Source organism: Plecotus auritus (genome assembly GCF_963455305.1).
Source record: "Plecotus auritus genome assembly, chromosome: 6".
Lineage (NCBI taxonomy): Eukaryota > Metazoa > Chordata > Mammalia > Chiroptera > Vespertilionidae > Plecotus > Plecotus auritus.
Window position 1 is genome coordinate 65,078,036 of NC_137773.1, and position 25,070 is coordinate 65,103,105.

Consider the following 25,070-nt stretch of genomic DNA (forward strand, 5'->3'; position numbering starts at 1 on the left):
TCTCCATTTTGATGTAAACCTGAAATTGCTCTATAAAAGTAAAATCTTCTTAAAAAGTGGTTAGAAACAAAATCACATACCAAAGAAACAGACACACCATTAACGTGATTAATGTGATGGAATGATACTGCAACAACACTGAACAAAGGAGCAGCTTATCTTAGTGTACATTTTTAAAATGTGCAGCTCTGGAAAATGGGTTAAGTGGAGCAAGAATGGTGGCGTGAAAGGCACCAGGAAGCCAAAGGCATGGTGGCTCAGGGGAGGGTGACCAGTAGAGATGGCCTGACATGGGCTGATTTGACATTCTTTTTGGAAATAAGAACCAGAAATACCCACTAATTACATTAGGCTGTGGGGAGGGCAGGGAAGAAAGAGAAGAATCAATGATGATTTATATGCATTTTTTTTTTGGCTTGAGAAATTAGGTGAAAAACTTGGGGAGAATCAAGGTTCCTGAGAAGGCAATAGGGAGTGGGATCCAGAACAGGAGTGGGAGCTGGCCTTTGAAAGGAGAAAAGTTACTACACCCATTAAATCTAAAGAAAATAAGTTTCTGTTTTCTCAATTATGTACAAAAAGTTAACAGCTGAACACTGGGGAAGGTAGTATTAAAGTCAAACTAGAAAGCATGAAAAAGCAGTAAAAAAAAAAAATCTCATAGTTGAAAAATGAGCTTCTTAGGGGAAACCCAGTAGAATTGCTAAACTGTGTTGAGAATCCACTTGAGATTTGGAAACATGAATGGGAAAATGGTCTGTCTGACAGTCTCCAGCAAGGTTGAGCTGCTTGGGAGCAGGTAGAAGGGGACAGTTACATGAGCCTTACTTGGTTTAGGTGTTCAAAGAGGAACACTGTGCAGTCGGGCAGGAATTGAGAGCACATGCAAGGAAGCCACTAGGAACTTCAGCAATGGAGAGGGATAGGAGACAGAGAATGGAGAATGAAATGCTCAAAGTCAAGTTTATAGAAACTTCAGGTGCTAAGGATCTGGGTGGGCGTGACCACCTAAAGGCCTCTGGTGGGAGAGAGAAAAAGACTGAGAAACTTCAAGAACACAATGTTAGATCTGCTATTCACAAGGCTACTGGGATCACTAAAATTCTTGAAATAGGAGAGAAAAAAACTGAGCCAAGAGCTAAAATCTTCAAGGAATGAGCAAAAGGTTCTTCTGGGAGGTAAGAAAATAAGGAAGGGGAAAAATAACAGAAATGCAAGGAACTAAGGGAGAAATTACTGAAAGTGGCAGTAGGGCAAAGAGGACACCTATCCAACCTCTCCCTGAAGTACAAGGGACAGGAGTAGAAAAAGCTTGTATGTGAGGCTAGAAAACTAGAAAAACACCTAAGTTTGTAAGGCAAGGAAGTGACTAGGATATTAGGAAAAGAGACCACAGATGTCAGTTAGTTGCTCTGAGCTTAGAAATGTATCACTGGCCTATGTCCATGGAAGTTCAGCTCACTGATTTAGAGCAGCAGTTGGCAACTATGGCAAGCAGGCCAAATCCATCCTGCAGCCTATTTGTGAGTGGCATTGAACTAAGAATGGTTTTTACATTTTTAAAGGGTGGCAAAACACACACACACACACACACACACACAATTATACAACAGAAAGTACACCTGGCCTGTAACACCTAAAATATTTACTATCTGGCTCTTACAAAAAAACAAACAAACAAACAAAAAAAAACTTTGATAGGCCCTAGTTTATACAGAAGTGCTAACAAAATGAGTTACTCTGTCTCTGTTCCATGGCTACGGACTGCAGAAGCCATAGTACACAGACTGATCTAAAAGAAGTCTAGATAAGGGAGCACAAGTTATTACTGCAGAAAGAACATGTTCCATAGATAATGACTAAGTATATCACTTAAAAGCATTACTCCAAAGACAAAGTATGCCTTAGGCTACTTTGGTCCAGCAAGAAGTGACATGGCAAGTGTGGTTCCAGATGATAAAGTCAATCATTCAACAAATATTTATCTGTTCTAGTTCCAAGCACTGTATCTTGTTATATTTTTTTTGCTTTGATAGCATAGGGAAAACTAGGAACAAATGCTTGAGAAGAATATGTCATTTCACAAGTTACTCACCTGACAGTATGGCTTTTTAAATATCAGACCACATAGCACACTTATTATTCTCTTTACTGTAATTTATGACTCAGTTTTTATAGCTGTTTGAGACTAAATATAAATCCCCCAAAAAAGGAAATTTTCCAATGATTAAAGAGAGACCTTCTTATGTATCCACTAGTTGCCCGGTGCACGAAATTCATGAACAGGGGCAGGGGGGTGTCCCTCAGCCCGGCCTGCACCCTCTCACAATCCAGGACCGCCTGCCTGCCTGATCGCCCCTAACCACTCTGCCAACCTGATCACCCCTAAATGCCCCCCTCGCCAGCGTGCTCACCCTCAACTGCCCCCCCTTGCCAGCCTGCTTGCCCCCAACTGCCCCCCTGCCAGCCAGCTTGCCCCCAACTTCCCCCCCCCCACTGGCCTGATTGCCCCCCAACTGCCCCACCTTGCCAGCCTGCCTGTCCCCAACTGCCCGCCCCTGCTGGCCTGCTCGCCCCCAACTGCCCCCCCTGCCGGCCTGCTCACCCCCAACTGGCCCCCTGCTGTCCTGCTCACCCCCAACTGTCCCCCCCCCAACCACCACCAGCCTGATCGCCCCTAACCGCCTCTGCCTTGGCCCCGCCACTATGGCTTTGTCCGGAAGGACATCCGGAAGGTCTCCCAGTCTAATTAGCATATTACTCTTTTATTAGTATAGATAACCCATACTTTCACACAAATCACTAAAGCAAAGGCAAGTCAGCACCAGTTACATCACTGCGAATGAAATAATTGGAAGTCAAATTATGAAAATAAATTTTATTTTTAATTTTCAAAAGTAAAAAATCTATAACATTTTTAATAAATTGTTAACATAATTTAGTTGATACCTAGTTAACCTCATATGGCATTAATGTTTTATTCCTTTTTCTTGAAAAGACTCCAATACACTTGCATTGCATCCCTCAGAAATAGACTAAAGGATACTTGCATGCAAGTTCTGTGAAGAACAACCTTCTACTACAACCATGATAAAACCTACCTCTTAGAAGAAAAAATAACACAATTGAAAAAATTGGTTCTCTAATCTCTAGGTCTGTTTCCACAAATAAAACCTATCACTTTTCACAATGAGAAAGTAGAAAATATACAAACAAAAAGACCTAACCTGAAATCATTTATTCAATTTATCAAAAGACAGCAGATTATGTGTGAGAGATCAACCTAAGAATAGTCACTGCATTTTTTTTTTTTTCTTATCATTTAGCTCTGGCTCAAAGATAATAAATAAAAATAATGTACAATCCATTAGTGTATAAGCATCCCATATTATATTTAGATTTAATGTTTAAGAGGAACATTAGTGAAAGGCAATATTGCTATCATCACTGCTGAAGAAGTACCCACAGGACCCTTTCAGATAACAGGCTGCTGTCCATGCCCCCAAATGTGAGATTAGGTGATCCTAAGTAAACATGAGGAAAAGAACGAAAACATTTTTTGTCCTTATTCATAATGATCCTTCCTGGCACAGATATTAAGATAAAATCAATCTTCAAAGTCACTATTTTGTTTTATGTCACTGTTTCTATTTTAGCAATTTAATGTAAATAAAAAGCAACATTCATTTTTAAATAAAAATCATAACATTGTTTTTTAAGCTGCAAATGGTATTCTCATCTTGTAAGATGAGCTAAATAGCAAATTCTTGTATCTAGACAATTCTTTAACATAATCAATTAAAATGTAACTTGAGGTTCCCAAATTAGCTATTTTCAACTCAAGTAAAGAACAATTAGGCCACTGCAGTCATTTCCTCATCTGAGTCACTTGATTCCTCATGTAGCTGTAGCTCCCCTAAATCTTTGTCCACAGGTGTAGTAGTTTTCTTCTTGTGCTTCTTGGGAACTGCATCATTAGCACACATTTTCCTCATTTTAATGTTTGGCAATTTCTTCAGATCAAAATCCCATTCCCTATGCAAAAGAAAGAGTATAGATGGTTGGCAGGCTGTGAGATGGGAAGCAAGAAAAAGCCAATATTCAAAACTCTGAAAGTAGCAGAACAAAATTTGTAAATTTACAGCAGATTCAAATGCACTAGAAAGAAACAATATAAATGCATTAGAGAGAATCCCATATATTCAAAACTTCCAAAGCAATACAGGAAAATGTCACACAAAAATTACAAGGGGGCTCCGTTCCATGCTTTTCCTCTCCCTAACCTGAACACTTCCGTCAATAGGGCTCTATGGTATCAAGAATCTCACAAGCAGGACCTATATCATACCTAGCAACTCTCCAAAATGCATATTCAGAAAAGTTTTTCTTTTCACACACAGTGGTAAATCACAGATAAGTTTCAGTCATCAAACATCTTTTATGGTTATAATAGAAAACTGAGTTTTTCAATCTCAGCATTTTCTGTGACAAACCTACATTTATTTACTTGAGGGGCAATGTGAAGATTGTTTTGAGAACTGAACTCCAGCAATACTAAAAATAGTCTATGGTAAATTCTTCTCTCTTTTCTGGCTTTCTTTCAGAGAGGCAGAACATACTTGTTTTAGAAATAAAGAGCACATTTATATATCTAATTAATTAATATTACAGGCAAATAAAGTAATCCTATATAATAAAGAGGTAATATGCAAATTAACCCTCATGCCCTCACAAGATGGCTGCCTATGACCAGGATGGCAGGGAGGTTAGTGAGGAACAACCAAACGACTGAACAAGCAGGCTGCGTGGGGCGACCAGGACAGCGGGGGATGGGGGGGGGGGGACCGTGAGGGGCGAGCAGGCCAGCAGGGGGGGGCAGTTGGGGGCAAGCAGGCTGGCGGGGGGGGGGGCAGTTAGGGGCAACCAGGCCAGCAGAGGGGGGCAGTTGGTGGCGACCAGGCTGGCAGGAGGGGCAGTTGGGGGTGATTAGGCTGGCAGGGGGGCAGTGAGGAACAACTGGGCTGGTGGGGGGGCAGTTGGGGGCGATCAGGCCGGCCCGGGGGGGGGGGCAGTTAGGGGCGACCAGGCAGGCAGGCAGGTGAGCGATTAGGAGCCAACGGTCCAGGATTGTGAGAGGGATGTCCCTAGGATCGGGCCTAAACCGGCTGTCGGACATCCCCCAAGGGTCCCAGATTAGAGAGGGTGCAGGCTGGGCTGAGGCCCCCCTGCCCCGTGTACAAATTTCGTGCACTGGGCCTCTAGTTAAGGTATAAAAAGAATCTTAAACTCTTTGTATCTAAATTATAAATACATACACATGAGCTAAAACATAAAACTACTTCTTAAATGATCAGTGAACTTTATTAGAGCCAATATTTTGTAAGTACTAAATACCAAGTATTTTTCTATGAATTCAAAAGTATAAAACTATAAAATGAGCTTAAAGTATCAAAGAATATGACTGGACTTAATTTATCTAATTTCAATTAACATACAATTTCAGACCCATCAACATGATCTAGATAAGATCAAGAAGGTTAATAGGAAACATTTTTTTCAAGACAAAGAAGCCAAGTTAGAAAAAACTGAAATCCTACTCAGGGGTCCTGCTGGTCAGAGTGCTGTTAAAGAGACCATGGACCACCTGGTTCAGAAGACTCAGCCTTCACCTGGTATTACTTTCCATTAACCAAGTTTTTCAACGGAGGATCCTGAAAACTGTCTGGGACGTGACTCTTGAGCCATCAAATCAGTTGCTTTTATTTCTTTTTAAAGAATAAGAATTGGTGAGGAATAGTGAGATCAGGTTCTTTTAAGTGCTACAGTAAAGCATTTTAAAATATTTTGAAAAGGAAATAAAAGTCTCATGTCACTAGCATTTCAGTGTATATCTGGTGTTTCAAATAAACACAACTTAGAAAATTCTACTTTGTCTGATAAAAGAGAAAAGGTTAAAAAAACAACCTGACTTTCTGTCAGCTCTGATGTCTACACTGAAAAAAAGAAATTTTATGTCTCATGTATTTGACATGCTGTTTCAGGGAATAATAAAAGTGACAGACTCACCTAAAAGTTTTCAGATTACCTGCATTTAGAATATCTGGGATCTCTGGGAAAGAAAATAATTTATATCCATTAGGTAATGTTTTCTAAATTACAACATTTTATAGTTTCCTCATTTATTATATCAGATCCCACAAATAATTGACAAACAGCAAGATCATCCAAATCAAAACAAAATTCCAAAGCATTGTTGTGCTACATGCAAGTAAATTTTGCAAAAATAAAAGGCTTAGCTTAAGGTGACTTAAGAATGCTATTAAATAATAAATTCTAGCATAGAATCTGTAAAAGAAAACAAATCTACAGTAATGCTCCCTTATCTGCAATTTCATTTTCCAAAGTTTCAGTCACCTGAGGTTAACTGCAATTTAAAGTTATAAAGTGGAAAATTCCAGAAACAAACAATTCCTAAGTTTTTAATTGTGAACCATTCTGAGCAGCTTGATGAAATCTCACAATGCCCCGCTCTGGGCCAACTGGGATGTGAAACATCCCTTTGTTCAGTGTCTCAACCAACCTGCTGTTGGCCACTTAGCAATCGTCTTGCTTATCAGATCTACTGTTGTGGTATCCCAGTGCTTGTGTTCCAGTAACCCTTATTTTACTTAATAATGGCCTCAAAGCACAAGTTGTGATGCTGGAAATTCGGAAATGCCAAAGAGAAGCCATAAAGGGCTCCTTTAAATGAAAACGTGAGTACTGTACGTCTAGCAGATTATGCTGCCAGACCATCTGATTTTTTAAGGCAAGCCAGAAATCTACATTTTTCATGAGAAATCAACCAGTTTTTTTATACTAACAATTAATAAGCCAATCAATACCATTTGCAGGCTATATTCAGGCTTTGGGTTTTCATCTGTCTATGGGCTTTGTAAACCTTAAGTGCCTTCTCCTTTTAAGTGCCTTTCTTCAGACAGTGTTGGTAAACTAATGACATACTTGTCCTTAGGAATGGTAAGAAGTGCTAAAATGCCCAGTATGAATATTGGATTTCTATATTTCTCAAGAATAACTGCAACAACCACTGTTTGGTTCTACAAGAATTACAAAGACGACAAGGACACAGTATCACCTTCTAAAGAAACTTAGAGTTGGAGATGGGCAGGTAGTAGCTCTATAACAAAGCAAACAGGTACGTGCCAGAGGCGAGGAAAAACTTTACTTTCACAGTAGAAAGAAATGATGTCACTGTCACAATGGACAGTTTTGGGGAATGTAGAAGAAAAAAAAAGAATGAGTTAAAAATGATTCCATATACTCACAAAAAAAGAAAATCAAACTAAACTAAATAGAATAATAAACCTTTGAAGTGCACTACAAATCTGACATTGTTATGTATGTTAGAAAGAAAAAGGAGCATGGCAGTGAACACACCGAGGCCATAGCCTTCATACTGTTGTCGCTCCCGCTCCATCGTCTGTTTGATGACTGTCTCCCGAGAACAGTGCCGCCTTCCCTGCCTGTCTTTGATGCTGTTATGTAATTCAATCTGCTCCAGCTCACTGCTGAATCGATTTAAATACCTGAAAAATAAGAAAATGATCTGAGTTACAAAGTCTGCATTTTTGGCTTATGCTATTTCACTGAAAACTAATTCCCAGCCTTCGCCTGTCTAAATCTTTACTAGTATATTCCGCTGAGTTCAAGTCCTTAGACTTCAACCTCAGACCTTCCCTGGATAACTCAACCATTCTCGAAATTTTTGCAACCAAATCACCGCCTGCTTTAAAGTATCTATTACACTACAGATGCTCATTTTCAACCACCTCCTGAACATCTTTATTTGAAAGTCCTGTAGAGGCTTAACACATCAAAACTGAACTTGTCCTCATCCCTGACCCCACCGATCCCTACCAAGCCTGCTCCATCTCTTTAGCTCCCTATCTCAAGAAACAGTACGACCATTTATCCGACTGCCCATTTATCCAACTGCCCAAATAAGGAATAAAAGTGACCTCCTTCATTCCTCTCCCCCTCCCCACCTTTTATGCCATATCTGTTTTCACTAAAGATTGAGACTTCTCCCTTTTTTATATCTCTGGAAACCTTCCCTTCCCTTCCCTTCCCTTCCCCACACTGCTACTAACCAAGCAGAGGCTACCACCATCTCTTGCCGGGAGTGTTTGTTTCGTAAGCCTCTCAACAGTCTCCTGGCTAATGCCATATCTCTCAGGCCATTATCCTCATTCTCACTACTGCAACCTTTCTAAAGTTTAAAAATGATCGATCATCTCCAGGGCTTGCTGTAAAAGCCTCCCATGGTTCTGAATGTCCTTTGATAAAGTCCAAACTCTTATAATTATATCTGAGGTCTTTCATGAGTTGGTTGTCACTTATCATACCTGCCACAACTCCCTCCTTGAACATGTTATTTCAGTATATTAGATGCCTGCCAGATCTCTATATAAGGCACTCTCACCTGTGGGCCTTTTAGATATTCGTCTCTGCCAGAGGCTCTTCAATTGCCCTCAACCTGCTGACCCCTACCCTTCAGCTGTCACTTCAGAAGATATATTCCCAAGAAGCCTTTACTGACCCCAAGAAATTGGATTAACTACCACTGTGAGGTACAGAACGGTTACAACCTGCTAAAGTGAAGAGGCTAGGATATAAATCCAAAGTCCTTTTTATTATAAAGCCCGTTTGCTCTTCTATAAATCCAGAACACAACTGTCTCTTGAAGAACCAGAGTGAAAAATTCCCTTTTCTGACCCTTTTCTCATAACATGCCCAGTGTTTACCTTTCAATTAATGCACAAGCATCTTTCTTTGAATATCCCCTTTTTTGGGGATCCAGATGATTTTGAAACCACTGCAGTTTTTCACCTATAACAAAAAGTACCAAGATAAACACCACAGTCATCATTTAAGTAAAGAGGTATTCATTTTAATTTTCAACATCAACGTGTTTATAACAGTATCAAATTTTGTTTCCACGCTAAATATAAAACCGTGTGTGGACTCAAAGCTAATTAAGCCAGTTTATAAGAAATTAAATTGTCACATTTTAATTTGGGGAAGAAACAGGAGAGGGATGGTTCTCTGTATATATTTCTTATCCAATAAGGATGCAAAGTTTTTTTTTAAAAAGAATACTTTAACAGAACATGAAGTTCTAAGTATTTAAAAAGCAAAGGGTAGAACTTGTCTAAAATAAGAACATTAGATTAATAATGAAAATGGTATCTGCAGAACATTTTATAAGCAGCAAGCACTAAGTCAAGAGCTTCATAATCCTATAATTAGTACTATTATTATTCCCACTTACAAATGAGAATGGTTAAGTAACCTGTTTAAGGCCTCAAAGTTAGTAAATACATTAAGTGTACAAGATCTGCCAGATACAAAGAGCTAATGGACCTCATTCTTATGAGTAAATCAGATCATCAGTCACTTGCAGTGATTTCTCTAAATTAGAGATGAAGAAATGGCCCTACCCCAGAGATTAATAACCCGTTTAGAAATACTACTCCATTACCTTATGAAGTGTTAGGTAAGGGTTCAAATACCTTTAATTTTAGTAATAAAGCCTAATAGTCACTATTTTGAAATTTCAGGCTTATCAGTAAAAATTTACTAACAGTAAATTTGACACCCCCCTCCAAAAAAAAGAGATGTGAAACTGAGATATAAACTGAATATTTGGAAACATTACATATGGACTGCTGTTTCCAAAATACTTAGGCCATAATTCTAATGGTTAGGGAGCTAGAATTAAACTTCAGCCATAGAAAGAAAGATGGATAGACAGACAGACAGACAAAGGCAAATAGGTAGACAGGTAAGTAGGTAGGTGATTATAAACCAAACAATTTTTGAAAAACATAGTTAGATATTATTAACAACTAGAGGCCCGATGCACGAAATTCGTGCAAGGGGCTTGGCCCTTGATGCTACGGCTTCGTCTGGAAGGACATCCAGTCTAATTAGCATATTATGCTTTTATTATTATAGATGTTCTAAGAGTTTAACAATTTATTTTATTCTGTTTTAATCCAGGCTGGTAAATAAAATTCATTTAGATAAAAATAGTATTTTGCTAGGAAAGTCAAAAGAAAAATAGGTATAGGGCAGAATTTCACTATACTCTAGCAAAAATGTCAAATAAGTAAATCCACTTACCAATAAGATTGAGACGCAATGCCTTTTCATTCTTCAACCTTGGAAGAAAAAGTGCATAAATATGTTAGAGAATTTCCAAAGCACGTTTTTAAAATCTGTCAAAACAACAAAAAGAAAAACTGCCTCAAGAACCTTAATTCAAAGATCATTCTTTCATACACATGAAATTAATTTTGTTAATATGGAAGCACTGAACATCATGCTTTTTTTTAAATCACTGGAATGAAATGTTATTAGAAAATTTTTCTTAGCTCTTCAATGACAAAAGGATATGTAACATAAGTTTTATACAAATAGAGAGGAGAGTTTGACTAGATTATGAAGGACTGGATTTTGTAGAATATTGTCCACAAGAGTGATGATGTAATTAATACCTTCTAGAAGACTTGAGTTCTGTCGCCAAGACCAAAATACATTACTGTCACTTTTAAACTTCCATAAGAACAAAACAGAATGTTTACTGTTCATAAATGTGAAAAAAATTATAACAAAGAAAAACAACTCATTTATTCTCTGAAAAGTTTAGACAGTGTGTATCTCCTTTGTTGATATTCTAAATACTAATTCACCCAGAAGAGAGCTTTATATAGCTAGTGTTTGCCACACTATATGCCACCCACTAAGAATACTGTCCCTGCCCTAACAAAGCTGACCAGATTTACTCTCCTACTTTAAACAACTGGAAAACTGGATAATAAAATGAAGCCTCTTTTATAAAAAAAAATTTTAACCACAGAATGGGAGAAAATATTCACAACATAAATAATTAACAAAGGATTTGCATTCAGAATATACAAACAGTTCTTCCTACTTAATGAGAGACAACCCAATATTAAAATGCACAAAAGATTTCAACAGGTTTTTTTTTCATCAAATCAAAGGCATACAAATGAACAATAAACATATAAGATACTTAACATTGTTAGCCATCAAAATTACTAAGTGTGCAAATTAAACCACACTGAAATACTACTTATACTGAATAAATTTAAAAAACTGATAATACAATGTTTTTGAGAGGATATGGAGCAAATGTAACACATACACTGGTGGTTAAAATCTAAAATGGTATGATAATTTTGGATAAGACAATTTCTTACATACTTAAATATTACACCTATCGTAAGGACAACAATTCTTATAAACTTAATTTCTTATATTCTTAAACATACATCTAACATTTACCATATTACCCAGCAATTCCAATTCTAGGAACTAAAAGAAAAATTAAAATATATGTCCATGTGAATGTTAATGGCAGCTTTATTTATGACAGTAGGGGCTGGCAAATATTTTCTTAAGTGGCCAGATAGTAAAATGTTAGACTCTGTGGACCATGTGGCAACTACTCGCCTCCGCCACTGTCGCCTGAAAGCAGCCACAGACAACGCAAGAGGAATGGGCATAGCTACTTTCCACTAAAACTTTTTTCATATAAAAACCAGTGTTGGGCCCTTATTTTGCAGATAATATTACCTACAATATGATTTCATTTATATGAAACATTAAGAAAGACAAATCTCATCTACCAAAATAAAGAGCAAATCAGTGATTGCCCGAGGCTGGGGTGAAGATTGGGAAGAAGCATAGGGAATCTTTTGGGAAGATGAAAATATACTATACACTGACCATGGGGCTACACCAGTTTATTATCAAAACCCCAGACCGGTACATTTAAAATATGTCTGTTTTATTGTATGTTATTTATACCTCAAAGTTGATTTAAAAAAAAAGATGCTTCAAAACTGGGTAGAGAATGGCTTTGAGAAGAATTCATTCCTTTTAAATAAACCTGGAAGGAAGAATATAGTGAGAGGTCAGGCTGAATGAACTCAATGAGGGCCTGAACCAGAAGAGAATGAGTTGGGATAAAGAAAAGTACAAAAATATGAGATTAATTCTCAAAAGTACTAGTAGATGTTTCCTAGATTCTTACCCATTATGCTTAGTTTCCCTTTGTTAACTTTTCATACTAAGTCATTTTCATTTGGTATCTAGAATTCCTTACTACATATCCTGTGGAACAAGACATGATGGTACATAATGAAATGCTGCTATGCTGGGAAATCCTAAAATAAAACCAAAATCATTATATAGAATAGCCATTTGCTACTATTGTAAATTAAGCATTGCTTGAAATGTGCTAGTCTTCAAACCATACCAGTTTCTTTTAATATGAACAGAAGCAGTATTTCACATAGTTCTAAATTAGAGCATTCAAACACTGAAGATGAGAACATATTTGAACTCTTAACTCTGTTACTATTCACTCTTGCAACATCTGTAAGTAATCAGAGGTCATCAATAAGAGTTGATCTGATCAACCCAGCAGATGTGCTTCTGTATTATCTACCAATGGACAAAGGCACTGCACCCTAACAGATGTCTTCCCAGATCCCTGCCCCCTCTACTTCTCCCTAAAAAGAAGTCTTAGGAAGTGGTACAAAGAATCCTGGGTTCTGTGAAAAAACTATGGATATTCCAAGCTGATGGCTACCTTTTTTCCTTAGAAAACCAAGTGTCTTTGGTAGGCAGAGAGTAACAAAAGGTGGTAATATCTTAAAATGGTCCCCACTGATTCTTGCCTCTTCATATTCATGTCCTCACTCTCCCACCCATAATCCTTTTATTTTTATTTTTTCTTCACTGCACTCATCATAACCTATTTAAATTTATGTCTGTTTTAGGTAAAATCTATAAGTGCTGGATTCTTGTTCACTGTTTTATCTTTAGTGCATTAGTGCACAGAACTTACTTAACATATCTCGTATTTATTTATTTATTTATTTATTTATTTATTTATTTATTTATTTATTTATTTATTTAATCCTCACCCGAGGATACTTTTAGAGAGTTGGAGGGAGGGAGAGAGGGAAGAAGGGAGGGATAAAAGAGAAACATTGATGTGAGAGAGAGACATAGATTGGTTGCCTCCCGTACACACCCAGCTGGGGCCAGAGATAGAGCCTACAAACCAGATACATGCCCTTGACGGGGAATCAAACCATGACCCTTGGTGCTCAGGCCAACGCTCTAACCACTGAGCTCACTGGTCAGGACTAATATAATTTTTAAAGAAAGAATACTAATGAAGAAGAAATGTATAAATGGGCTTTTCACCAATGCACAACACAAATAATAAAAAGATACTTACTTTTCCTTTTTTTCTTGTTTGTGGGCCTCCCTCGTAATTTGAGCTGCTTTTCTACTATATGGATGGATGACTTTTTTTTCTTGGCCTACACTTTTTCCCTTTAGTGCTTTAGGCTAAAAGGTAGGAAAACATATGACACATATAAGTCAGATATATAACTGATTTATGTCAAAAATTTTTCTTCAGAAATGAATGTTAAAAATAGTAATGTAACAGGAATACTTTGAGCCTGAAACACCACACCAGGATTCAGAAGATAAGCCAGATCTATTAAATAATTCAAACAGTCTGTTTCCATGGTCACAACAGAAATGATATATCCAGAACTATTCTCCATGATGTAAAAAAATAAAGAAACAAAAAGGGTCAATAAAGCCAGCTCTTCAACTGTTCCCTCTTCAAAGTAGGTACAGGGAATGCCGAGAGTGAAGGGACTTACAACTGGACATTTGTGTTACAGTTAAGAAAGTTAAGGGGGCAGAAAGAACATAGGATATTAATAGAAGCTTGACTGGAGAGGATGCACATGGAACAGAGTGGGCAGTGAATCAAACAAAATCAAAGTTGGGCGCATAGAAAATAGGAACAGAGGAAATAATAGGAGCCATCTCAAAATTAGCACACCCCCAAAGGAAACAAATTATTTTCCCATTCAAGCCTTATGCCAGGTACCATAATTCATTCAGTTCTCTAAACCTAGACATTTCAGTAAGTCTATTCCTACATAACTCTGTATCCTATTACACCTATTTATTATTTAGAGATTAGGTTTGGCTTCCTATAATAGAAACCCAAAATAACAATGGCTTAACCCAGATAAAATTTAGTTCTCGCCTGTAAAAAGTAGAAGCTGGAGGCTCTGTTCCACAAAGCCCTCAGAGATCCAGGCTACTTCCATCTTATTATCTAATATCCTTAGGCTATAACTTCCTATATATACCTATACAGGGTGTCCAAAATAATGTATACACACACTTTGAGTAATGTAAAGGCAGTGTTTATTAAAATACATTTCCTTTTCATTTAACAGCTATCAGCTGTTAAAGTGTGTATACATTTTTTGGGGACACCCTACAGTTTAAGATGACTTAACAAGTCTAAACTCCAGCCAGTGAGAAGTAGAAAAGAAAATCAAAAGGCATACCCCTTTCCTTTAAGAGCAAGATCTGGGAAGTTGCAGTCTTCTACTTGCATACCACTGACCAAAATTTAATCAGAGTTGTATGAGAGGGAGTAATAAATATAATCTTTATTCTCAGAAAATATAAATTGCAGTAGAAGAGTCTATTAGGAAACAGCTTGCAATCTCTAACATACCTAATATTCAAAAAGGTCAAATGTTTCTAAAATACTCTCTTCAAAATATTATCATTGCTTTAATTCAGCTTCATGACCTTTCATGAGTAGGATGGCCTTTAGGTTCTCACGGCTAGTCCTTTTTACATGGAAGTCACAGAGCTTACTTTTCTATCCTCACTCACTCTCCTAGCTGACAGGTCCAAGTCCTTAACATGGAAAAACAATCTACCCCCAACCTACTTCTCCAGCATTATCTCTCTTCCTTCAAAATATCCACCATCCCATTCTTACTAAACATTCTGACTGTTTTGTAAGTTCTTGAAACATGTCACCTCTGCCTACAAAATACTTTGCTTTGTCCTTTCATAGGACGCAGCTCACAGTAACTTCCTTTGTAAAACTCTCCAGAAAGAATCAATAAAAGGACCACCAATTCCTCATTCACACATGTACCCATTCCTTCAACAAATATTTACTAAAATTTTCCACAAAGACTTGTTGCTTGCTTCTTGATAACCCTAACCCAGAATGGCACTGGAATTGGTTACAGGTATAAGGGAAGAGTAAAACCATCATAAACAGTATGTGGATTCTTTTGAGTGCCTCTGCTCGTGTGGAGGTGAGGGGCAGGGAAGAGAGGAAGGTGTGATAAAAATTTTTTTGCATGAAGTTTACCTAGCAAATATGTATCAAGTAAAAACTTTCAGAACTCATGGTAGGTTGCCTCTAAGATGGTATGAATACCACCTCCTGATATTCATGTTCATGTCTAATCCTCTCGCTTTGAGCGTAGTCCTAGTGACTCACTTTTAGTAAACAACATTTGGCATAAGCAATGAGATTTTAATCCCGAGGTCATGTTTTGAAAGAAAGAACTTTGGCTTCTGTCTTGTGTACTCTCTTGACTTAACTCTGATGGAAACCAGCTATCACGTAGTGAGCTGACCTATGGAGAGGCCTATGTGACAATTACCTAGAAGCTTCCAGCCAATAACTAGTGAAGAATTGAGGCCCTCAGTCAGGTAGTCCAAGAGGCACTGAATGTACCAAGAACCACGTGAATGAGCTGGGAAGTAGATCCTCCCCAGTTGTTACTTGGGGTTAACCAGGGATGGGGAACCTTTTTTCTGCCAAGGGCCATTTGGATATTTAACATCATTTGTAGGCCATACAAAATTATCAACTTAAAAATTACCCTCCTATATTTGGTCAAATATTTAATTAACTCACCCCTAAAGCCTTGGCAGGGTTGGACCAAATGATTTCGCAGGCCTTATATGGCCCTTGGGCCAGACGTTCCCCACCCCTGTTAAACTAAAGCCTCAGATTGTACCTTGAATACAACCTTGTAAGAAACCTAGAGGCAAAGACATGGTAAACCATGCCCAATCCCTGACCCACAGAAACTGTGAGATAATAAATGCTATTGTATTAAGCCATTAAATTTTGGAATAGCTTGTTACCCAGAGAGATAAACTAATTCAAGACCAAAAGCCAAAACAACAACAAAAACAAAGATAAGCTCTTTAAAAAGAGGCCTTTGTTTCATATCCTAACAAATAAAATGAAAGTCATAAAAAGAAAAAAAAGATGCTCTCTGAAGCTGCTAAAACTTAGCAACTACAGTTAGGTCCATAAAAATTTTTCTTTAAAGATTTAAAAAATTTATTTAGAACAAGAAATACTTTGATACCCTTGGAGTATGAAAATGTCCTCAGAGCTTTAGAAGATCTCAGATAAAGAACCTTCGAGACTTAGTACAAAGAAACTGAACATGTATTCTGACTCAACTGTGCTTTAGGATTCCTTATAATAACTTATTCATAAAAAGGTTGCCTCAAGGCAGGGTATGTATATTTAATAAGGCACAGAAATAACACTAAATTTCAAACATTTTCCTATTTCTCAGTATATCACAATAAAAAAAAAACACAACAAAATGTTTCAACAGGAAAACTGAAGTAAAACCCTGTCAATAAAATGTTAATCTATTAAGTAGTCTATTCAATATCTCTTAAGTAAAAAGCAATTAGTCTCTATTGGTGAAGGGTTCTCCAAATGAATTTTGTAGAGCATCTGATGATTCATGAATAATACAGAACATAAACATATAACAAAACTAGGGGAGTTAAAAGTGCATTTTCAATGGAAGATTAACATTTTATGTTTTAAAAAGTACCAAATTTAACTTTCAAAGAGATAGCAAAAATAAAATTTCCTTTCATAGGCATAACTAATAGATTGTTCTGAATAACTGACATCGTACTTCAAAAAGTTTCTGGCCGAAACTGGTTTGGCTCAGTGGATAGAGCGTCGGCCTGCGGACTGAAGGGTCCCAGGTTCGATTCCAGTCAGGGACTCGTACCTTGGTTGTGGGCGCATCCCCAGTGGGGGATGTGCAGGAGGCAGCTGATCGATGTTTCTCTCTCATGGATGTTTCTAACTCTCTCTCTCCCTTCCTCTCTGTAAAAAATCAATAAAATATATTTTTTTAAAAAAAGTTTCTGGCCCAGAAGTATTCTAGTCAGAAAATTTGTACTGAAAGTATCTTTTTCCCACAATCTTTAGTGATTACTTCAGAAAATTCTAAACTATTCTTTGAATTCAGAATTGAGTTATAGAAGAAAGCAACAGAGAGGTATTTCAGGGCATAAGCCATGAGATTTCAAGCCCCAGGTTAGGTTTTGAAAGAAAGGACTTCGGCTTCTGTCTTGCCTACTCTCTTCACATATTCCTATTAAAATAAAAAATAACAAAGAGAAACTGGGGATAGAATGGTGGTTGTCAGGAATGAGGTGGGGGGTGGGGGGAGAAATAGATAGGTGGCAATAGATACAAACTTCCAGTTATAAGATGATTATTTTTTTAAATATATTTTATTGATTTCTTACAGAGAGGAAGGGAGAGGGATAGAGAGCTAGAAACATCGATGAGAGAAAAACATTGATTCAGCTGCCTCCTGCACACTCCCTACTGGGGATGCGCCTGCAACTGAGGTACAAGCCCTTGACCGGAATCCAACCTGGGACCCTTCAGTCCGCAACGACGCTCTATCCACTGAGCCAAACCGGTTAGGGCTATAAGATGATTATGTTCTGGGACTTAAGGCACAGCATGGTGACTACAGTTAAAAATATTATAGTATATACTTGAAAGTTACTAAGAAAGTAAATCTGACAGGTACTCACAACAGGGGAAAAAAGGTAACATGTGAAGTGGGGGATTGTTACCTAAGCTTACTGTGGCAACAATTTCACAATATATACAACAAATCACGATGTATATCTTAAACTTATACAATGTTATATATGTCAATTACATCTCAATACAGCAAACAAGCAAATAATAAAAAAGATGTTTAGGCTGATTTGCTGTTATAGCTCACATTTATAGGTGTGAAACCAACAGCACACAATTCTTGTCATTAAGGAATATATAGGTAGTCAATTATAGTTAATGCCCACAGTAATCAAGGGAGGACAATGGCATATGTTTTAATGGTTTATAATCTAGCCAAGTAGAGAAGCACATTTAAACTCTAATAATGGGCTTATACCAAAAAAAAAAAAAAAAAAAAGAGTATACTTGTGCCTGCATAGCAGCCTAGCACACACGAAACTTAAAAGCACTAGAACCTTTTTTTTAAATGCAGAATAAAAAGTGTTGCATGGGATGAATTTGAAGATTCATGTTAGTTAAATTTTGATATGAGGAAAAGATATGAACTTGTGAAGCTCTAGGAAAGATTCACAATAAACAAAAATAAATGAACAAAAGTGGACAACTACAAACTGTATTGTTACTATTGACCACTATTATGAAAGTTAATTACAACTAACATTTACTAAACACTAGACATCAGGATAATTGGTTTACACAATTCTCTGAGGTAGCCACTATGGTTTCCCCAACTTAATAGGCATGACAACTAAGAGGGATGCAGTAAGTTCACCAAGATCATAATTTAGTAAAGATAACAGGTGCCAAACTCAGTCCTCTGGGCTGCCGTAGCCCACATTCTGAGCTGCACTGAAAGAAGTTTAGAGTAACTGATTTAAAGGTGTAGATGGGAAACTCCCAGTTCCAAGCTGAGTTTAAGTACAAGAGAGGGCGTAGCAGAGTCGCAGGAGATATACCAGAAAAACGAAAAGGCGGGAAATGTGCCAAAGAGAACAGATTTATATGCCACTCTTTTACTCTTACAAGGCAATACACTCCTATCCAGCCTGACAAAAGTGAAGTTCTGATAGACAAGGACTGCAGGCGAATGCCAATCAACCCGCATCACTCACATACAATCCCATTATTAATGTTTTAATGTTCCATTCTGAAAAAGGAAAGGCTATAAAAGAAAATTATAGGAGGTTGGAAATAGCACAAGCGTAGTGATAAACAAAAACTGAATTTACACAAACATGAATATAATCGAAAGCCGAAAGACTGTAGACATGAAAGACAAAGAGAGCCCCACAACAAAAACAAAGGATCGGTGAAAGAGGAAAAAGACGTTTTATAATGTTGCTTATATTAAACACTAGTTATTATAAAACACGTTCCTATTTAAGAATTATTCTCAAGAACATAATTATAAGTGAAAAAAGCAAGAAACAAGAAATAGTTTTGGATTGCAAACATAAGTGGTGACCATAAAGGAAAGCAAGGGAATTATAAATACAGAATTTGGATACTGTTGACCTCTGAAGGGCTCCTGATGGTTAATCAAGAAGGGGAGCACAGAGGCTTTCAAAAGCTATGTTTTACTTCTTAAACTGGATAATGGATAAACAAGCGTTCCTTATAATGCTCATCTTTACACGTAAGTGTGCTTTATATAAATACTCTTTCACATCTCAGTTTCTAATGAAAACAAGTTTCAGTGCCCTAGTGGGAACGGGGGCGGGGGGGGCGTGGAGGCGGGACTTGGGGCGAGCAAGGGTCCCTGGATGGCGGTGAATGGAGACCACGGAAGAGGCGGCGGAGCCCACGCAGTCTACACGGGCAGGAAGGGCGGCACAGGGGTATGGAAGCAGCGTTTTTACGAATTTTGCCCAATAGCGAGAAAACTGCAACTGCGGATCTTCCGCGACGGGGAAGAACTTAAGGACGAGGGAGGCGAGAGGGGCAGGGCGCCCTGCGAGGACTTGGGAACTCAGAAGCAGAGCTTAAAGGTCCGGTCGCCTGGCTGGGACTCTCCTCCCGGCCTCCAATCTCTGGGCACCCCCTGGGACAGTCACTTCGCGTGCTCCTCTCTCCCAGCTTCCCCAGACCACCCCTTTCCTCCCCCATCCGGAGCCATCTCGGGAGCCAAACGGGTTCAAAGGAGCGGGAGGGGCCCACCATGGTGACGTCCTCACGCCCTGGGGACCTCTGCACTCCACGTCGGGCAGCCTCACCGACGGCGGCGCCTCAGCTCACACAGGGGATCCAGGCAGAACACACGTGGGGCCGGGAGAAGCCGGGGCGGACCCGACCGGAAGGGGCGGGGCGGGTACGTTGCTCTAAAATGTCCGGGGGAACCGCGACCTAGTCTTTTTCGCCCGCGTTGGCTTTGAAGCCCTAGCCCAGCGGCAGCCTCCCCTCGGCGAGATCACTGCGAAGCGCGATGGCAGGGAGCTTGGGCAGGAGGGTGACCTCCGGCTCGCTGACGCCTGAAGCTCCAGGCTCGTGGCGTCTCAGGCCAGGACGCGGATCCTGGGCATCAGCCCAGGTGCACAACTCCAGGGCCGGACTAGGCTCTTCTCTTGGGGCACCTGCCTCGCAGAGATTGGCCTCTTCCCAGGAGGGCTGCTAAGGAATGACAAAATGAATCCCCCTGGTCCTCCTCTCCAATCCAATACTCAGTCACCCAATAACTACTGTAAGATACAGAGTGGCCAGATTATTATGATCTCTGAATAAATATATATATATATATATATATATTAGAGGCCCAATGCATGAATTCGTGCATGGGTGGGGTCCGACCAGCCTGGCCACGGGGAGGGGACATGGACGGTTGGCCCGCCTGCCTGCTGGTTGAACTCCTGGGAGTTCGAGGGGACAATTTGCATATTAGCCTTTTATTATATAAGATGTACACTGAGTGGCCAGATTATTATGCGTTTAGAGATCATAATAATCTGGCCACTCAGTGTAGTGTTGAGACATCTTTCGAAATATTTCCCTGTGCTTTAACAAATACAAAGATATGTGTATGTTTGTGTAGACTGGTTAAGTATTTGTTGTATAAGATATAGATATAGATACAATGAGAATACATGCTTTATTTCTAGGATAACCATTAAAAGAATAGAAACAGTGTATCTAACTGAATAGGACACAAACAGAGAAAATAAATGGAATAATTTTTTAAAAACACATTCAAAGCAGGGAAATAAAAAAAAAGAGAGAGAGAAACAGGAATGTAAGGGAAATAGAAAATAAAAATAGGGTGGTAGATTTAAATCCAAATGGTTGTGGACTAAGTGCCCTAATTAAAATATTAACATATTATATTGGATTTAAAACACACAACTATGTCCTGTTTGTAAGAGATATCTAAAATATAAGGAAACAAGATTTAAAAATCAAAGATGGAACAGATATGCTAAGCAAATACGAATGAAAGAATGTTAGTATAGATATATTAATGTTAAACAAAAAAGACAAAGTCAAGTATTATGGTAGTTAGAAAAAATTACTTCTTAAAGATAAAACGTTTCAATTTTAAATATATGTGTGATTAATAATATAGCTCCAAATATATAATGGAAAAAATTGATAAATTTTCAAGAAAAAGAAACCGACTGCCTTGGTGGCAAATTACCTTTTTTAGTAATTAATAGGAAAAAATCTGGTAAAATGTTAAAAACGCTTTTGAAAACAACCACAACACAACTTGACCTAACAGGTCTATTTAGAATACTATTTCCAATGCTTGCAAGAATACATTACCCATCCCCAAACCTATTGTCTTACACAAGAATATTATCCTCACGTGCTCCATACTTGGCCTACTAAACTAATTCAAAACATAGAAGGAAAAAAATGAACTAAGCATTTGTATATTTCTTTTAAAAAATTTTATTTTAACAAAACTCAAGAGTTCAGATAAAATATAAGTAAACTTAAGTGTTCCCAACCTCTAAATACAACTCACCTCACAAAGTGAATCCTATCTAATAAAAGAGTAATATGCAAATTGACCATCACACCAAGACACAAGATGGCCGCCCCCATGTGGTCAAAGATGGCCGCCACAAGATGGCCTGCAGGGGAGGGCAGTTGTGGGAAGTTAGGGGTGACCAAGCCAGCAGAGGAGGGCAGTTGGAGGAGACCAGGCCAGCAAGCGAGGGAAGTTGGGGGGACCAAGCCTGCAGGGGAGGGCAGTTGGGAGCCAGCAGTCCTGGATTGTGAGAGGGATGTCTGACCGCCCGTTTAGGCCCGATCCCACAGGGGTCCCAGATTGGAGAGGGTGCAGGCTGGGCTGAGGGACACCCCGCCCTGTGCATGAATTTTGTGCACCAGGCCTCTAGTGTGTGTGTGTGTGTGTGTGTGTGTATTTTTTTTTTTCCCCCACAAATCATTGTAGACTTCTCTGGAGTAATCATTATGTGTGTTGTTTCCTCTACTAAAACCAAGTAGAAAGTGAACTTACCAATTCTGCAATTTATATTTTCTCTCCAAAGCTATTTTATTAGTGATGCTGATAGGTTTTATTTCTATTTGAAGTATACAATACAATAAATACTTTTCCATACTATTTGAAAAAAAATAGCAAATAAATTATACAAAGGTAAGATAAAACATTTAGTTTAAATAGATTTTAAATTAAGGATCAAAACTGGCACCTTGAAGATATGTTTTGTGTTATATATTTTTTTTTCAATGAAGTGTTCAGAAATTTTTAAATTTTAAATGCCTTTAGATGGGTTTATATTCTCTAGTTTGTCACAGGACCTTTCTCATATAATATCTGACAGTCATAAACTCATGGTACCTTTCTAGCCCAGAAGGCACTTGAGTTTGCTAATTCCTACTCCGTGTGGATAAACCAAAAATAATAAATTAATAGTTTCTTCCTATTTGCAGAAAACTTTTGACTGTCTTCCAAAATGACTTCTAAAATGAGTAATGGACATTTTTCCAAGACAACTAAATTTTTGGCATGTTGACTTAAAAATATTTGGCTTCCCTTTTGTAAGTGATAACCTCTTCTTAGTAGGGAAAATAGAATGTGGTATCATGTCTTTGATTTATTTGGCTAAGTTGTGTTCACAGTCATATTATGTAATTTTACATTATCAAATTATGCATACTCTATACTTATATGGTTATTTTCAATTGTATGCTAGTACTTGTAAATATAAACTAAAAGACGAAAATGCTTAAAGAAAATATTATTAAAAATTAATACATAACTTTCCAGACTTTGTTTTAAAAATATCACTTTAAAATACTTTACATGTAATTTACAAAATATTGTTTTATTTATAGTATAAAAATCCATAGTCTTATAGAATGACAACAGGGAATTCATATTCACTACCTAGGTTATTAAATCTCCAAGACCACATTCTTTTCTTAACAAAACTGACCTTTTGGAATGTTAAAGACTTTCTATTTAATACTTTGGGAAATAATTGTGCAATACTTTAAATGAATGGAAGAATGTGGGAACTTGAAAAGAAATGTAGAGCAGATCCTATTTCTCTGGACTTTTTTCATATGAACACTATCTCATAGATAATTTTTAAATTATCATGTTTACTAATTGGATTTATTAGAATTCTTCTCAGCCAAAATAATAGTGAGCTACCTTTGTTAATATTAACTGCTTCCCAGTCACTCCCTAGTTGTTTGCTATGAATGGGTATTTTTTCCCCTCTAATTCCTATCTTTACTCCTAGTCCAACTCTACTTTGTTTTTCTTTTCTTTTCCTTTTTCTAAAAGTATAAGTGAACATTAATTTGCAAAGGGCACTGGGAGTGATGAATACAAGATGACCTCTTAAGGACTTTTCTTTCCAACATTCCTTCAGCAAGTATTAAAATCTTGTTAATGTCATACCATTATGATTTATTTGCATATGTATCCTTGAAAATAACAAAACTAATTTAAATAGCAAATGACATTTAAAATATTTTTTTCTGAGTTATAATGTAAGAGACATATAAAGAGTCGCAAAACCCCGAGTTAGTTGTTTACAACCTGATTGAACACTGAAGTCGTCTGGGGAGCTTTTAATATTACTGCTGCCCAGACACATCACCCAGAAATGTCTGCTTCAGAGTGCATCCCAGACGTGAGATTTTTAAAAACTCCCCAGAGAGCTCTAAAGTACAACCACTGTTAGGAACCACTAGTCCATCTACAGATGACTATTTACAACTTTAACTACACATTAGAACCAATGCATGCATTTAAAAAATATAGCTTCCCAACTCTGCTTCTAGAAATTCAAATTCAGTTTGTCTGGGGTGGAACCCAGTATTGTTTTTGTTTGGTTGGTTGGTTGGTTTTTATTTATTTATTTTTCAGTGTCGTGATTTTAATGTGAAGTCAATGTTAAGAATTATTACTCAAGAACCACGATGTTTAACATCAAAGCATGGGAGATGATATACTGTCATTGTGTTACGTTTTTTTTTGTTTTTTTGTTTTTTAAGACAAGCTATGCCCCTTGTCCGCTAGAAGAACTCAATGGCATAAATTCAGTTTTATAACTAAAGTAAATTAATTTTGTTTTTAAAAGTTAATATTTGTAGTAACAGTAATAGTATTTTAGGGCATAGTGGGGGAAATTGCAGTTCTAGATACCCTGACATTGAGCAGTTTTGGATTTGATCTTGTAATTTTTGGTCAAATTTGTCATTGTAGTTTTGTCTCTAAGTTGGAATCTTCTATTGTTCTAAGGAAGTCTATGTTGACATAGTATCTCCATAATTGGCTAGGTTGAAAGCGACTTTAGATAATTTCTATCAATGCTCTGCTGTAGAGTGATGTTTCCAAAACAGAAGCAATGCATATAAAAGAACCACAACCTCACGAATAGTTTCCGATAACATATGGATATAAGAATAACTCCCTTTTGAATGATGTATAACATGAGGAAAGGTATCAAAAAATTTAGCCATTGTTAATAACGCTGAACATGCAAGTAACAAAGCAAATATTTAAAACCCACTCCATTGGGCTTGGAAGCAGATGGTCACGTGCAGGAAAAGCAGCAGAGTCACAGTCGCGTGGCGGAAGAATTCGGAGGCGGGCGCTGCATCCCCGTGGTCAGTCTCGCGACAAAGTCTGGCACGCACGCAGGCACGTGAGCCCTGGCCGGACAGTTGCTGACCTCCTGACCTCGAGGAGGCGGGGCAAGGACGTGGGTGTCACGTGACTTAACGTGACAGACTTAACGGTCAAGGAGCTGCCGCCAACGTCTGCTCTGCGGGAACC

At 37.9% G+C, this 25,070-nt stretch overlaps 1 protein-coding gene across 1 annotated transcript; it reads right to left on the reverse strand.

Moving 5' to 3' along the window:
• Nucleotides 1–2,863: 2,863 nt before the first annotated feature.
• TMA16 (translation machinery associated 16 homolog) lies at nucleotides 2,864–20,106 on the reverse strand. Its single transcript, XM_080676671.1, has 7 exons — nucleotides 19,976–20,106; nucleotides 13,340–13,452; nucleotides 10,186–10,223; nucleotides 8,805–8,889; nucleotides 7,438–7,586; nucleotides 6,067–6,109; nucleotides 2,864–4,035 (listed from the first exon to the last, which is right to left on the reverse strand). The coding sequence occupies exons 1-7, from the start codon at nucleotides 19,976–19,978 to the stop codon at nucleotides 3,855–3,857; spliced, it is 612 nt and encodes a 203-aa protein (XP_080532797.1). The 5' UTR covers nucleotides 19,979–20,106; the 3' UTR covers nucleotides 2,864–3,854.
• Nucleotides 20,107–25,070: the final 4,964 nt, after the last annotated feature.